The sequence below is a fragment of the Lactuca saligna genome, chromosome 2 (assembly GCF_052625555.1).
Source record: "Lactuca saligna cultivar CGN05327 chromosome 2, ASM5262555v1, whole genome shotgun sequence".
Lineage (NCBI taxonomy): Eukaryota > Viridiplantae > Streptophyta > Magnoliopsida > Asterales > Asteraceae > Lactuca > Lactuca saligna.
Window position 1 is genome coordinate 186979305 of NC_136418.1, and position 17041 is coordinate 186996345.

General features: G+C 36.4%; 2 protein-coding genes across 3 annotated transcripts; both read left to right on the forward strand.

Moving 5' to 3' along the window:
- The first annotated feature begins 1140 nt into the window (after nt 1-1140).
- On the forward strand, nt 1141-3993 carry LOC145028546 (uncharacterized). Of its 2 annotated transcripts, none has more exons than XM_078977240.1 (4): nt 1141-1273; nt 2103-2157; nt 2796-2838; nt 3415-3993. In XM_078977240.1, the coding sequence occupies exons 2-4, from the start codon at nt 2130-2132 to the stop codon at nt 3902-3904; spliced, it is 561 nt and encodes a 186-aa protein (XP_078833366.1). In that variant the 5' UTR covers nt 1141-1273; nt 2103-2129; the 3' UTR covers nt 3905-3993. The 2 variants fall into 2 exon arrangements, with proteins under 2 accessions (XP_078833366.1, XP_078833367.1); XM_078977241.1 differs by having other exon boundaries at nt 1142-1273; nt 2106-2157.
- A 4218-nt stretch (nt 3994-8211) lies between these two features.
- On the forward strand, nt 8212-13773 carry LOC145030515 (uncharacterized). The gene is made up of 5 exons (XM_078978869.1): nt 8212-10180; nt 10718-11686; nt 11786-12650; nt 12786-13579; nt 13643-13773. The coding sequence occupies exons 1-5, from the start codon at nt 8212-8214 to the stop codon at nt 13771-13773; spliced, it is 4728 nt and encodes a 1575-aa protein (XP_078834995.1).
- The last annotated feature ends 3268 nt before the right edge of the window (nt 13774-17041 follow it).

Genomic DNA, 17041 nt, shown 5'->3' on the forward strand with positions numbered 1-17041 from the left:
TACCTTACATATTAAATGTGAAATTTTAATTTAATAAAATGAAAAATACAATAAAATGACAAGTGGAAAATAGAAAATTTAAAAATGTTAAAAAATGTCATGTGTCCAAATGAAGGAGAAGATGACATGTGGTAAAAAAACATTCATTTATTAAGGAGGATACTAGGTATGAAACCTATATATTACATGAGTTTATTTAAAAAAAAAATATTAAATTTTAATAATTTAAAATTTTTGAATTTATAAGAAAAATATAAAAAGTTTAAACTATTAAAATTAATGAGGCTTTAATGTATTGAATACATTACATATATAAATCTTTTCTAATAAATACCTTAAATATATATTATCATATATATTAAATGTGGAATTTTAATTTAATAAAAAGAAAAATACAATAAAATGACAAGTGGAAAATAGAAAATTAAAAAATTATAGAAAATATCATATGTCCAAATGAAGGAGAAGATGACATGTCATAAGAAAGACCTAATGCATTGACGAAAATAACTATTGAGAAAGATATATTAGAGACTACTCATTATGAAGAGTTAGTGAGTAATTTTGCTTCCAACAATGCTAGGAGAGTTTCGTTATTCATGTAGTTGTCTAATATTATCTATTGTATGATCGTTCTTTTGTTTTGCTTCATATTATAATAGTTATGGAATAATTAATGAATTTTTGCTATAAATAAAAAATAAATATATATTTAGGGGCCTCTTTTTTATTTTGCACCGGGTCCCGAAAATCAACGGACCGACCGTGATATAACATGAATAATTTTTAGATTTAAAGTCGACAAATCCAACTTCTTAATGTTAAAATTATATGTTTTTTTTTGGAAATTTTATATTAGCCAAATGCCCACATGATCCAATGCCTAATTTTTTTGGAAATTTTACATCATGCGCTCAACGTTGTGGCCTAGGGTCAACTCAGACAATATAATGATTTTTTCTCAATTTATCCAAAGTTAAATTTGAAAAATATTTAAATTTTAGATAAAAATGATAAACTTATCGATAGAATTTCAAATTAACTTTGTATGTTTCATTTTCAATATTATTTTTTTAACTTATTAATCTACTTTTATTTTTTTGTTTTATCAAATAATTTATTTAGAATCAATGGGCCTCGGCCCGGTGGATAGGGTTTGATGTTACGGCTTACGCGTATAAAAATTGATTCATCTCCACCTTAGGGCTGGAGTACAGCGTAGAGGCGGAGGAGAAGCCGGCAAATCAGGGGACGATTGCTTCACTTTATAACGGTAAATCCTAATCTTCCGAGTCTACTAATTTCATTACTGTGTGATTTATGATACGGATCCCGATCCCGATTCGAGGACAATGGTTTTGTTTAGTTATTTTCTAGGGTTTGTTTTCTGTGTTTCTTTTTCTTTCTGATATAAGTTTCAATGATTCATCGACTCTAAATAAACTAAGTCTATTTATTTTGCATCAAATTTAGGCATAAAGATGTTTCAAATTGATCGAAAAATTAGTTTTATGCCTTTACAAAGTTGTTTCATTTTCATTTTCATCGTAGTTTGGTTAGGTTTGGTTTGAAGGGGGACAAGAAAAGTCGAATATTAATGTAAAATTTCTGATTTCACCATGGTTTTATATGCTTGTTTCATGGATATGCCGAGTAATTGGATGGAATACATAAATAAATAATCTCTTGGTAACATACTTTTGGTATTTGTTAACTTTCTTGATTGGTTTTATTCTGTTTGCTGCTATTATGGATTTTGTTTGTTCTTGCATTTTACATATAAGAAATAAATAAATCGTCTTGGTGGTTTTTTTTTTGTTTTTGTTTTTACCATTTCCAACCCAGAGGCATCTCTGAATAACCAATGGCATCCACAGCAACTTAAGTATGAGTACGTCAGTTTATGCACATCTGTACACTCATACCATGAGCATATGTAATCTGCATCAATATAGCTTAAATCGATTAACAATGATTGGACAAGTTGATCTGGGATTTGGTGAATTATTTATGCATATGTATATCACAAGGCAATTGTATTGATTTTGGGCTTTGGTTTTTGTTCTCTTAATTAAGATGAGCTTTCTAATTCTATTGTGCAGCAGGGTTCAAAAGTCAACAAACTGCAGATGGATGGGGAAATGAAGAATGACTCAGGTTTGGATGTATTCTTTTGCAAGAAGTTACTGTAAATATGTTCAATTAGAGTTTTAGATACACAGACACGAATCATATAAAAAAATCATGCTTGTATATAAAATCTTTAGAATGCAAAGTCAAATAGTTTAAAATCAACACACAGAACAAGTTATTTAGAATATCCACACAGAACAAGTTATTTAGAATCTCCACGTGGTGATGCTAACTACTTAGTTAATAAGTTGTGCACGGGTATTGGCTTCTTCTATGGAGAACGGAACAGCCAAAACCCTAGATTTGTCATCAATCTGACTAGGTGTAGAGTTTTGACGTCTGGCTATTTTTTTTTCGGATGCTTTATACTGATGAAGTTGTTGTTACATAGAACTCTCTCTCTCTCTCTCCCTCTCTCTCTCTCTCTCTCTCTTTATATATATATATATATATATATATATATGTTTCAAAAAGAGAAATAGTATTGAAAGAATAAGGTTTAAATCCTTTTGTTCAAAGTTTTAAGGTTTTATTAGGATGAGTTTATATTTTATTCCAAGTTTAGAGTTGTGTTTGAAAAAAATAACCCTTTTGCAGAAATGATGCACATTGATTTTTACTGGGAATTGTTTGTTATGCTGAATCTAAATTCTTTGATGCAGGGAAGGTGACACAAGACATGGATCAAGGAAACTGTGAATCCAGGTTACTTACTGGATATTTTAATTCATTTTTGAATGATAATATTTTAAAAATATGGGCATTAGACAATGATAAAGAAGTTTCACAGATTTTTATATTCTTTAAAGTTTCCATTGTTTTGGATTTAATCGGTTTGCATTCTAAAGTTTACATTTGTTTATATTTTTCAGTACCACTTTAACTCTGGTGAACGATTTAAATAAATGTATGAGCGATGTTTGGTCTATTTCAAACATGCATGAAATAATTTTTTTAAGTAAAAATTTCATGATCTTTTTAATTTCTTATATTTATTAATTTACTATTAAACAGTCTTCATAAATTTGCATTTTAACTGCAAAGGTCCATCTATAATATCAATAAATTTGCTTGAGTTTTTTGTGTTTGTGTGAGGCAGAAAATTGTAAAGTGGGTTTAATATCAACTATCTTTTCTATTTTGAGACAGTTGAATCATGAAAAACTTTGACAAGTGTTGAATTTGAGACAGAGTTGGTTTGATATCAACTATCTTTCTATTTTGCACTTGATCTTTTTATGCATCATCTACAGTTAAAGTACATTTGTTTATATTTTTCAGTGTAGATAGCGCTACTCGGGCTTCGTTGGTCAACAATATAAATAAAATTAAGAGTGTTGTTGAGTCCTTGTCAAACAGGCTTGAAGGTCTGGGCACTTGTGTAGAAACTATTGAAAAGGGTTTGAAAAAATATAACCGAGAGCCAGATCCTGATTTTCGTTTAGATCTGAAGCCATCTTCTTTGGATCCAGTTGATCTTCTACCATCTTTCCCTGACAAGTTTGATCTAAATGTTTTTTGTAATTGGGTAGAGAGAGTAGAAACATGTTTTAGCTATTATTTTTTTTCAGAGGCTGAAAAAGCCGAACTTGTAGCCCGTACATTGCCACAGGAAGGAGAGGCTTTCAGATGGTGGCAAGGTATCCAAAATGAAAGCATGCAAGTCGACGAACGCCCGTTTGATTGGAGTGAGATGAAGTTGCTTTTTTTGGATGAATTCGTTTCTCCAAAATGTTTGGAAGCCAACAAGAAATCCAAGACATCCTTGTAATGTATTTCAAATTCAAATTTTCATTGAAAATGGAATTGCATGTATTTGGAATTTAAGAACGTAGAATGCTGTCGGATCGTTCCTATTTATGTGTTGCTTGTCCTTTATTATTATCACTTTAACAATACATTGCACATTGATCTCATATGCTGCAAAAACCTAATGACCTGTGTTAAGTCGAAAAATTCTGTGATTCAACATGATACTTATTTTTGTGATATATATTTTGTAGAACATCAACTCTTAATAAGGTACTATAATGACAAAAAAAGTAGTAGCCATAGTGATAGTATAATGAAGATGCGATGGTATTTTTATTCTTATAGTATATCTAAAAACTTTAGAAAATTGAGAAAATGGTCATGTGGTTTGTCGATTTCTTTGGGTAAAATCCAAAAAAAAAAGTTTATTAGCAAAAAAAATATTTATTTGGTGGTTTTGGACACTATCTCATTAATTTTAAACTTAATTTCTAGGGGTCATTTCTGAAGTTAATCTTTTTACCAAATAACAAATTATATTAATTTTTTAATTATTATTATTTTTTAAAATTCTTCTTTGTTTGATTAATTCTTTTTTATTGGATTGTTATATACAAATATATTTTTTACTATATTATATTCATATATTAATAAATACTATTTTATTATATATATATATATATATATATATATATATATATATATATATATATATATATATATATATATATATATATATATATATATTTAATTTCTTTTTTATTAGAGTAATTTTTTTATTTGATTATTATATATAATTTTTATCTATTAATAAATACTACTTTATTGGATTATTAATTTCTATTAATTATTTTTTTTAATTTTTTTTATTACGTTAATTTTTTCATTGGGTTATTACTTTTAATTTATTATTTTTATATATAATAAATATAATTTTATTAGGTTAATAATATGTATTGTTTTATAATATTAGTTCTTTTTAATTTTATAGGTTCCACCACAAAGTCGTCAGAATACGCAAAGGTGCCGCCTTCCATCGTTGAAAATCGACAGGACAACCGCCAATCACTTTCATCGATGGTTCGGCGAAAACCCCACCTATGACAACTTCATCGCAATATGTCAGAATCCTCCATATCTGCCACTAAGATGACCATATTCTGTTACAACCACCAACCACAGGAGGTCCGATCTAAATAGTCCTCGTCAGCTCCTCCATTCGTTGCCTTCTACCACCTTGTGTCGTCGTATCATCTCGCTAGAAATCTCTGATCATCTTCTACAGTCGGCCATTCTCGATGAAAACTTCATCGGTCGACTTCCCACATAATACGCAACAAACCCTAGAAAACATATAACCTCCAACCGACAATTCGTTACTGACACCGCCATCGTTGACGACAATGTTAAATCGAGAGTTTTCAAACCCCCATAGCCACTGCATGTGGTGGCATGGTTGTATAACACGTTATTCGATACTCGTTCGACCAACCACCGAGTAGTTAGTACTCGCGAGTACTCGAATTTGGTAATTCATGTAGAAATATTTTTAAGGAAATTATATATGTCAAAATCACACACACACATATATATATATATATATATATATATATATATATATATATATATATATATATATATATATATATTATGTTAAAATTAATATTTATTAATATATAATACTCCAATAAAAAAGAATAAATCCAATAAAGAAGAAATTAAAAAAATTAATAATCAATTAAAGTAATATTTATTAATATATATAAATATAATATATTTAAAATATTATATACATATATTAAAAATCAACACGTCTGTGAACAATGTACTTTTACAATTTCGGACTTTCACCACTTCAATTTATACATAATGACTATTTCGTCCTGTGATGTTTTGACCATCTTATTTTGTAATCCACAAACCTACCGCCATCACTTTGATAATTCTTCAACCCCTTTCTTCTTCATTTTGACGACTTTCTTTCTTCGTTTCCGACAATCTTGGTTTAAGTCTCCCGATGACTTTTCAACCAATAATTTAGGAATTCAATTTCTCTCACCAAGAACCGCCAATGCAACATTGCCGCCACAAAGTACCCACCAACAAACGCCTGTACTGTGTTGATGTGAGGAATTTGGTATGTTTTATTATGATTTTCTATTCAATTTCTGTTCAATATCTGTTCAGTTTCTGTTCTTTCTGATCCTCTTGACAACTTCTCATCCAATAATTTAGGAATTCGATTTCTCTCAACAACTACCGCCTACGTTGTATTGCCACCACCAAACGCTGGTCAACAACCGGTTGTACTGTGTAGCAGTGAAGAATTTCGGTATGTTGTATCTTCTTTCAATTTTATTATGATTCTAGGCTTCAATTCCTCTTCTTTATGATCATTTTGTGTTTTTTGAGCGATGTCTCCGACTTTGTGGGTATGAGGTTTCCGACGATTTCCCGTCTAAGAAATCAGGATTTCAAATTTTTGTCGCCAACCACGTTTGCTCTCAATTGCCTACACCAATTCTCTGTTGTTGTATGATATTCCAGTACGTCATATATTGTTTCTAATTGATTTTGATTTTCTGCTTGATTACTCTTGGTTCTGTTTTTTTAGTGCGCTGCCTCCCATTCTTATTTTTAGGAAAAAGAATTGGAACTTAATTTCATTTTAGTCGTGTATAATCAAATCATTTAAAAGAAGAGAAATCAAACATGCATCTTTAGTTTTTGACAAGCTAATACATTGTCCATTCAGTGGAGACCATGGTAGTATCTAATGCTTTGTGGTTGGCTCCCATATACATAAAAACCTGTTTATCTGTAATTGTTTGTGCTTTTGATAGCAAGTAATCAATAGCAATGAGCCACATGTTTTTAATGTTCTTCAATAAGGGGTTTGATAGGTGCATTTTATGCACCTATTTTGCATGTTTATTTCCATCTTTTTATAGCATTCTACTTTATAATTCTTGCATTTAGTTGATTATTAGGGCAATTGCATATTTCATTAAGAGTGCCTGGTACTTCATTATTTTTGATTTATTTTGCAGGTATTATGGAGCATGGAACGTGGAGCTTGGATGCATGGATGCATGGATGCTTGGATGCTTGGAACGTAGAGCTTTGGAACATGAAGATGGAGCCAACAGTGAAGACGTTTTGGAATTTTAGCAAAAAGCACGGGCCATGCCAAAAACGCATGGTCAAGACAAATGGCCATGCCAAAGAAAAACACATGGGCAAAAGGCATGGCCATGCTAAAAACGCATGGCCTTGTGGCAAGTCACGTGAACTCTAATAAAAGAGGAGGAGACGTCATTTTAAAGGACAGAACGGTTTTGGGAGTAGTTTCTGGCGATCTAGGCCAATTTTGGGAGAATTTTTGGAGCTTTTGAGAAGACTTAATCATTGCAAACATTTGGATTTCACTTTTGTAAGGATTAAACATTCTAATTCCATCTTATTCTTGTTTGATTTGTTCTTAGCCATGTGTGGCTAAGAAACCCTAGTTTCTAGTTCTTGTTCAAAACATGTTGATTGCTTGACTTGAAGCATATGATTTGATGTTTGATTTGTGATTCTATTCTAGTGATTATGTTTTTGTTTAAACTAGAATCCTTGAATTTGATTTGTGTTTGATTGGCCACTTTCATGAATTGAATTTTTGTGCAGTTAATTAACTTTTAGGGCACCTAATCGTTCTATTGAGTTAATAATTGGTAACAAGCAATAAGTTTTCTTATTGTAAAACATATATCACATGTTTTCACACTTCCGAGCGTATGAGAAGAAATGAACATTGTTGGGAAGCTTGTACAAAACTTAATGCGGTTTTTCAATACAATCTAAGAGCGTGTTTAGGTTGAATTAGTAAAGCTAGGTCTAATCAAAGAGCGTGTTTTGGTTAGATAATTTGGCAAGCGAGAGTTATTAGAGCGTGTTAATATCTTTCAGTACCAACATAGAATAGCAATCTAGAATTACATCAAGTCATAATCAAGTTGAACAACAACATTGAGAACAAGAACTAGAACCATTCAATCAATTTGTTTACAAATCTATTTCATTTTGTGCATGTTTTTAAAGTAGATTGTTATTTAGTTATTTACTTTTGCAAACAAACCCCCCTTTGTGACCAAAGTACCTTGTGCAAAAAGGTATAGACTTTTGTCCCGTGTCTCTGTGGTTCGACCCTGCTTGCCTTGTACTACTTTTTAGTGCATTAAAGCAGTGTATTTGGAGTCTATTGTACCCCTATTATTTGTTGGGTCTGACACGCCTAACAAATTGGCGCCGTTGCCGGGGACACGGTGTTACTAATTGTTTATGCCTAGATCTTTTCGTACAGGTATACCACTGCCAATTGACTCGGAGATAGAGAAGACTGCAAAGAAGTTAAGGAAGCAAGCCAAGCTTCGTAAGAGGCAACCGGTTTCCGGTACTTCTTCATCCCCCAATCCCCCGGTCATCAACATTTGGGAGGATATTACCCTCTCAAGTGTGTCTGCATCCGAAACAGAAAGTCCATTACCTTCACCTCAACCATCCTCATCTAGAAATACCACCCCACCCTCTTCACCTACTCATCACAACCCAAACAATACACCCACAGAAACTTCAACCACTACTCATACCATGGGAGACAACCATGGAGGGAATCCGCCTCCAAATCCACCACCTGAACAAACCCTTCGCCAATGGGCGAGGCAAGAGGTTACTCAACAACCTCTTTGCATCACCTATCCGGCAGCCACAAACCTTGAATTAAAATCCGGTCTCATTCACTTACTCCCAACCTTTAGAGGCTTAGAAAATGAAGATCCCCACAAGTTCCTCACAGAGTTCCATGTTGTGTGTGTTGGCATGAAACCGCACAATGTCACTGAAGACCAAATCAAGCTTAGGGCATTTCCCTTTGCAGTGCAAGACTCAGCAAAAGATTGGCTTTATGACCTTCCACCGGGGACGGTCAACACATGGGTATATCTTGCACGCCTCTTCTTAGACAAATACTTCCCAGAAATGAAAGCCTCAGCCCTAAGAAGAGAGATAATTGGGATCAAACAACACAAAAGAGAAGCCTTTCATACATATTGGGAGAGGTTCAAAAAGCTTTGTGCCCGTTGCCCAAAGCATGGTATTAGTGAGTATCAAATCCTTCAATACTTCATTGAAGGCATGACTCCTTGGGAAAGAAGACTTCTTAATGCTTCAAGTGGAGGATCTTTGACTGACAAGACCCCAACGGAGATTCGGGATCTCATAAAAAACATGGCGGAGGATTCAAAGCATACTAGTCAAGATGAAGATTGGTACACAGATGCACCTCGAGGTGTAAAAGAAGTGCACACTCCTCAAATTGAAGCTCAACTATCCGAATTGACTAAGGTGGTAATGATGCTTGCTAAGGACAAAGGTGTGCAATCCACACCCCGTCCCTGTGGCATTTGCACTCAAGTGGGACATCCGACTGATATGTGTCCTCAATTGCAAGAAGAAGAATATGAAGAAGCAAATGTTATAGGAGGCTATTCCGGGCATAATCAAAGAACTTATGATCAACCCCGAGGCAATCAAGGGTGGAACAACAACCAAAACATGGGTTATCAACAAAGACCCCCACCCCATTACCAAGTAAGGCCTCCATTCCCACAACAAAATTACCAACCGAGGCAACAACAACCCCCTCTTCCTCAACAAGCTGGATCCTCAAGTATGTCCTTAGAAGACATAGTCAAAAGCCTAGCCACCAGCACCCAAAGTTTTCAGCAAGAGACCAAGGCAAGCATCAAGAATCTTGAGCAACAAATGGCACAACTTGCTCAATCGGTGAGCAAAATGGAGAATCAAGGAAAGCTACCTCCTCAAACTGAAAAGAACCCAAAGCACAATGCTTGTGCAATTAGCTTGAGGAGTGGAAAGAAATATGACGGCCCGAAGATACCCGAAGAAGAAGAAGAGGAGTTGGTGATAGAAGAACCACCAAAGAAGGATGAAAAGAAAGAAGAAATGGTGGAGCAAAAGAAGCCGGAAGAGAAAGAAGCAAAGATCACACCACCACCTTTTCCATCAAGATTGAGCAGCAACAAAAAAGAGAGAGAAGATAGTGCAATCATGGCAATGTTCCGGAAAGTTGAAGTCAACATTCCTCTCTTAGATGCGATCAAACAGGTACCTAGGTATGCTAAGTTTCTTAAGGAACTTTGCACATCTAAAAAGAAACTGCGAGGTAATGAGACAGTGAAAGTAAGTGAAAATGTGTCTGCAGTTTTGCAGAAAAGGATGCCCCCAAAGTGCAAGGATCCAGGTGTTTTTACCGTTCCTTGCAAATTGGGAAACTTGTATGTCCCCCGTGCTATGCTAGATTTAGGAGCTTCAATTAATGTTTTACCATATTCTGTTTATAAATCTATTGGCATAGGCACTTTAACAAAAACAGGGGTAATCATCCAACTTGCAGATCGTTCTATAGTACACCCAAAGGGTGTATTAGAGGATGTTTTGGTGCAAGTTAATGAGCTTGTCTTTCCTGCAGATTTTTATGTGCTTGATATGGGAGATGATGACCATCCATCCTCGAGTTCCATACTTTTAGGTAGACCATTCTTGAAAACAGCAAGAACAAAAATTGATGTCTACAATGGTACACTGTCCATGGAATTCGATGGGGAGGTCATCAACTTCAATATCTATGAAGCAATGAGGTACCCAAGTGATGTTCATTGCATAAATTTTGTTGATATAATCCAACCTTTGACTGAAAAGTGTTTTGAGTTGACTAACCATGATTTGTTGGAGTTAGTTTTGAGCAGGAATATTGATAGCAAGTCAGTCAAAGAGATTGCAGAAAATTTCAAGTTAGATGAAGAGTTGTTGGAAATTGTGGAGAGCATGGAAGAAAAGAAGAAAATAAGGTATGATAATAGCAATGTGAAATTGCCCATTTCTGACACAAAACTTCTTCCTTCTATTGTACAGGCACCTAAGCTAGAATTGAAGACTCTTCCAGATCATTTGAAATATGCGTACCTTGGGGAAGAGAATACTTTGCCTGTCATTATCTCCAACAAGCTGTCCATTGTAGAAGAAGATGAGTTGGTGACTTTGCTGAAAAAGTATAAGAAAGCTATTGGGTGGACAATTGCTGACATAAAGGGGTTGAGCCCTTCCTTGTGCATGCATAAGATCCTCATGGAGGAGGACTTCAAACCAACTCGAGAAGCACAGAGAAGAAGACTGAATCCACCCATGATGGAGGTGGTAAAGAAAGAAATCATGAAGCTTTTGGATGCAGGTATGATTTACCCTATCTCAGATAGTAAATGGGTGAGCCCCGTTCAGGTAGTCCCGAAAAAAGCAGGGGTCATAGTTGTCAAAAATTCTGAGGGAGATTTGGTGCCAACCCGTGTGCAAAACGGGTGGAGGGTTTGTATTGACTATAGAAAGTTGAATGCCTCAACGAGAAAAGACCATTTTCCTTTGCCATTTATTGACCAAATGCTAGAGAGATTGGCGGGTAAATCTCATTACTGTTGCTTGGATGGTTTCTCGGGTTTTCATCAAATTCCGGTAGCCCCGGAAGACCAAGAGAAAACCACCTTCACTTGTCCCTTTGGCACATTTGCTTATAGGCGTATGCCTTTTGGTCTATGCAATGCACCTGCAACATTTCAGAGATGCATGATGAGCATTTTTTCTGAATATGTTGAAAACATCATTGAAGTTTTCATGGATGACTTCACAGTCTATGGGAACTCCTTTGATGAATGTTTGAGCAATCTAACAAAAATTTTGCAAAGGTGCATTAACACAGATCTTGTACTTAACTTTGAAAAATGCCATTTCATGGTGGACAAAGGATTGATTCTAGGTCATATTGTGTCTCGAAAAGGCTTGGAAGTTGACAAAGCCAAGATAGATGTTATCAAAAGTCTTCCTTACCCGACAAATGTTCGGGAAGTTCGTTCGTTTCTTGGCCATGCAGGTTTCTATCGGCGGTTCATTAAAGATTTTTCAAAGATTACAGTGCCGATGTGTCAACTACTCCAAAAAGATGCTGAATTTAAGTTCACTCAGCCATGCAAGGATGCCTTCGATTGTTTGAAGGATTTACTCACCTCTGCTCCAATCATCCAACCACCTAGTTGGGATCTCCCGTTTGAGATCATGTGTGACGCGAGCAACACGGCTGTAGGGGCAGTATTGGGTCAAAAGGTGGGTCGAGCACACCATGTCATCTACTATGCATCAAAGACCCTTGATAGTGCACAATGCAACTACACCACAACAGAAAAAGAGTTGCTCGCTATTGTTTTTGCACTAGAGAAGTTTCGGCAATACCTCCTTGGAACTAAAGTGATCATATACTCGGACCATGCAGCCATAAAGCACTTACTTACCAAGAAAGATTCGAAGCCGAGGTTAATACGGTGGATGCTGCTTTTGCAAGAGTTCGATATTGAGATCAAAGATAAAAGCGGGAAAGAGAACCTAGTCGCCGACCATTTGAGCCGAATAGTTCAACCCGAAGATGCGACTCCCATCCATGACACATTCCCGGACGAGCATTTGTTTGCTATCCAAACACCACCTTGGTATGCGGATATATGCAACTTCATGGTCACGGGAAAGTTCCCACCCGAGCTCACGAGGTCACAGAGAGATAAGATCAAAAAAGAAGCGAGAAGGTACATTTGGGATGAACCGTACCTTTGGAAACATTGTGCAGATCAGGTAATAAGAAGATGTGTTGAAGAACATGAGGTACAATCTATTCTTAACTTTTGTCATAGTTATGCTTGTGGAGGGCATTTTGGTCCTCAAAGAACCGCCAGGAAAATTTTAGACTGTGGATTTTATTGGTCCCGACTTTTTCATGACTCTTACACTTTTTGTAAAAGCTGTGAGAGATGTCAAATGACAGGTTCTTTGAGTACCCGAAACCAAATGCCCTTGACCCCCATCTTGGTCTGTGAAATATTTGATATATGGGGTATTGACTTTATGGGTCCTTTTCCTTCATCCTTTGGAAATTTATACATCCTTTTGGCTGTCGACTATGTTTCCAAATGGGTAGAAGCAAAGGCAACCAGAACTGATGATGCAAAAGTTGTTGTAGATTTTGTCAAGGCTAACATTTTATGTAGGTTTGGAACTCCAAAAGCCTTGATCAGTGACAGGGGCACACACTTCTGCAACAAAACTCTTGGATCAGTTCTCAAGAAGTATGGAGTCCAACATCGGGTGTCCACAGCTTATCACCCGCAAACAAATGGACAAGCTGAAGTGTCAAACAGAGAAATCAAGTCCATACTTGAGAAAACAGTGAACACAAACCGCAAAGATTGGAGTTTGAGATTAGAAGATGCACTTTGGGCATACCGAACTGCGTATAAAACTCCAATTGGGATGTCACCTTATAGACTTGTGTTTGGAAAAGCTTGCCACCTCCCTGTTGAACTGGAACACAAAGCTTTCTGGGCTGTCAAAAAGCTAAACATGAAGATGGATGAAGCGGGTGTTCACCGAAAGTTAGAGATCCAAGAGCTGGAGGAGATAAGAAATGAAGCATTCGAGAGTTCACGCATCTACAAAGACAAGACCAAAGCATTCCATGATAAGTACCTCTCCCGTAAGACCTTTGAAATTGGTCAAAAGGTATTACTCTATGACTCTCGACTTAAATGGTTTTCTGGTAAGTTACGGTCCCGGTGGGTAGGACCGTTCATTGTTACTAATATATTTGATCATGGTGCAGTTGAGATTAAGAGTAACAAAACTGGAAAAGTGTTCAAAGTTAATGGCCATAGGTTAAAGGTTTTCTATGAAGGTTTCCAAGAGAAAGATATGGAGGTTGATAGCTTGGAACGCCCGGACTACACTGAGTGAATCTAAAGGGCAAAGTCGAGCCAAAGACTTGAAACAAGGGCGGCTAACCGAGAGGCAACTCGGGAGTATTTCTCTCTATTTTCTTTATTTTGATTTATTTCATCCGTGTTGAAATGTTTTTACGTCTTTTCGAGGGTTCCACACAAATAACTTTTCTATTTAATGCTCAAAGAAAATATGTTTTTGTTAAAAAAAAAAAAAAAAAAAAAAAAAAAAAAATCGTGAATTTCATGTTAACAGAAAGAAAACGCACGGGGTAAGCCAAAAACGCACGGTCCTATGCTAAAACGCATGGTCATAATTTTTGCCCATGCTGCCACTTCGAGGTTTTAAAAAAAAAAAATTTTTTTGGCACGGGCTGGCTCCAAAACGCATGGGCAAAAGGCCAAAACGCACGGCCTAGGTTCTACACCATGCGTGTCGTCGCAGTTTGTTGCAAACAGAAAAAAAAACGCATGGGGCTCCCAAAAAACGCACGGCCTAAACACATGGCCGTGCGAATTGATCAAGTTCTTTTAAAACACGCACAGCCTTCATTAGACAAAGGCACGGCTAGAACTCACGGACGAAACCAATTGGCTTGATCGACAGCTTGGGTCGTGCGATTCGGTAAGCAGATCGACACTCGATTTTCCATCCATCGTGCATTCTTCCTTTCCCTTTCTTCTCACGGTCATGTTTCCTTCCTTCCCACCCCTCTGAATTCTCGACCGATCCTCACAACCCTAGGCTAGGGTTTGATTTTTTTTTTCTCTCCAATTAATCCAAGATTGAGGCACAAAGGTATGTTACTATCAATTCCTAACTTCATGATCTTCATTCTATAGATCGATTTCTTCAATTAGAGGGTAAAAGATCGAATTTTCCTTCATAAACCCTATGAACCCTAGTTCTTGATTTGTATAATTTGAATTAATTCTTGTATTGGGTTTCAAAAATTCTTGTATAGAGTTCAAGACTAAGCTTGGGGAGGCGCTTTTGGAAGGAAGATTAGAAGCTTTCATCTCCAATTAGACATTCCACCATTGAAGAGTTCAAGCTTTCTTGAGGTTGAAGATGAACTGAATCATACAAGCCAACTCCTCAAATCCAAGCGTTTAAACGGTAAATTCCTTCCATATCTCAAGTTTTACGCTTTGAATTTAAAATTGTTTGGTTGGAATAATTGTGAACCCGTTCTTGTGCTTCATATAATTGTTCATTCGTGCTTGTCTAGTTGTGTTATCATCTTTGGGCGCCACCCATTTGTCAGATATCCGGGTTGTCATCATGCCAAAACGCAAGAAACCACAACCAAAAGAACAATGGGAATCCCAATATGGTGTCACCACCATCATTCACGACTCTCTTGAGCAACGTGAGCGATTCCTTCACCTCAAGGGCCGCGAATTTTCTCAACAACGGTTTGTAGATATTCCCACTCTCCAAGAACTAGGCGTTTATGATGGTGTCCATAGATTGTTTAGCAACATCGGTTGGGAGAGACTTCTCACTTTGGCACCGATGGAATCATATAAAAACACCACCATTGAATTCTTACAATCTTTGGAATTCAATGACAATGCAAAAGGTCTCTCTTTTCGTCTCATGCGTATGCAACTTAAACCGAGTCTAGACGATCTTAGTGGGTTTGTTGGGATTTCTAGATTCAATACATATGGTCCTAACTTAGGCAGCATGCGAGAGAAGAATAATCTTTTTAAAGCCCAAGCCAAAGCCTTTTGGAAGGAAATCACGGGACTTGATGTGTATGAAGCTCGATCCGCCAAAGCATCTCATATTATCCATCCAGTCTTAAGGGTGGCTCTCCGAATTATTGCGAACCTTGTCTTCCCCCAAGAGGACGTTAGCAGAGCCGGTAAGATGGAGTTAGAAATTCTTTGGTGCATGGTCACCGGCTTGAAGAGACCTCATTTTGGCGCCTTCCTTGCTTCCAAACTCCTTAAGGTCTCTACTAGCGATTCGGGCTCTATTCATTGTGGTGGGATTATCACCTATCTTGCCACCCGCCTTGTTTGTGCCGAGCTTTTTGAGAGCAAGCGCCCGGACCTCGAGAAAATCACGCATGGCACTACTACCATCACATCCAGTGTCCTTGTAGCCTCATCTTTCTTCCGTAAAGAAGGTGATGGTAGTATCACATGGTTGGTGCAAGGTGAGCCACACCTCCGAGTTCCTGCTGGGGATTTCAGCTCTCTCCAGCTCCAGCAGGACATCACTAAGACTCGGTGGTGTCTACCAAAGAACACTTCTGCAAATTCCATCCCACGCGCTCCCGCGCCCATCCCGAGCGACAGCACCCCTATTCCTCCCGCTCACTCCACTGCTCCCACTGCAAGGGGGTCCACTTCTGCTGCCCCAGTAGAGACTGCAGGTCATTTCTACACCCGGCGGGCAACTCAGTCCCACGACATATACATGAGGCGTTTTGACCACCTTGATCAAGCTGTTGCTGACATTCGCGCTGACGTGCAACAATTAACCCAAATGGTACAACAAGCCATGCAGTTCATGCAGCGTTGGGCCCCTCGCAGCTAGTAGATTGCCCTACCCTCTCCGAGCATCGAGGACGATGCTTGATCTTAAGCTTGGGGAGGGGTTTTTGTACTAGGTTTTAGTTTCAGCATGCATGTAAAAAAAAAAAAAAAAAAAAAAAAAAAAATTCAATCTAAAGAAACCTAATCCTTTTGAATAAGTTGAAGTAGTAGATTAGTCGTGGCTTGAGATTAGAACTTGTTCGTTTTTCATTAAAACTCTTGAAGCAAACCAATCTCACACGAACACGTCTCCCGAAGCTGCTCGTGCAAAATAAAAAATGATAAAGTTATCAACACCGCATCATAAAGAGAGATATAGTTTAGCCCTTGGAACACACGATCGGTCTTATGAGTTATTGCTCATTCATCTCCAAACTCCAATTTCAAAGAGTCATAAAATGAATATAAAATTTCAATGACTCGAATTCTCCAGCGCTCTAAAAAGTCTTTTCTACCTATTCCCTTCTAAATACCCTGCTTAGGGACATTGTTTCCGACTATACTTACGGGTCTTTGCGCGTTTACATCAGTCCCCAAAAAAAATAAAAAAAATAAAAAAAAAAAATAAAAAAATAAAAAAAAAATAAAAAAAGAAATAAATAAATAAAAAAAAAAAATAAATAAATAAATAAATAAATAAATAAATAAATAAATAAATAAATAAAAAATATAATAATAATAAAAAAAAATAAAAAAAATAAAATAAATAAATAAATAAATAAAAATATTAT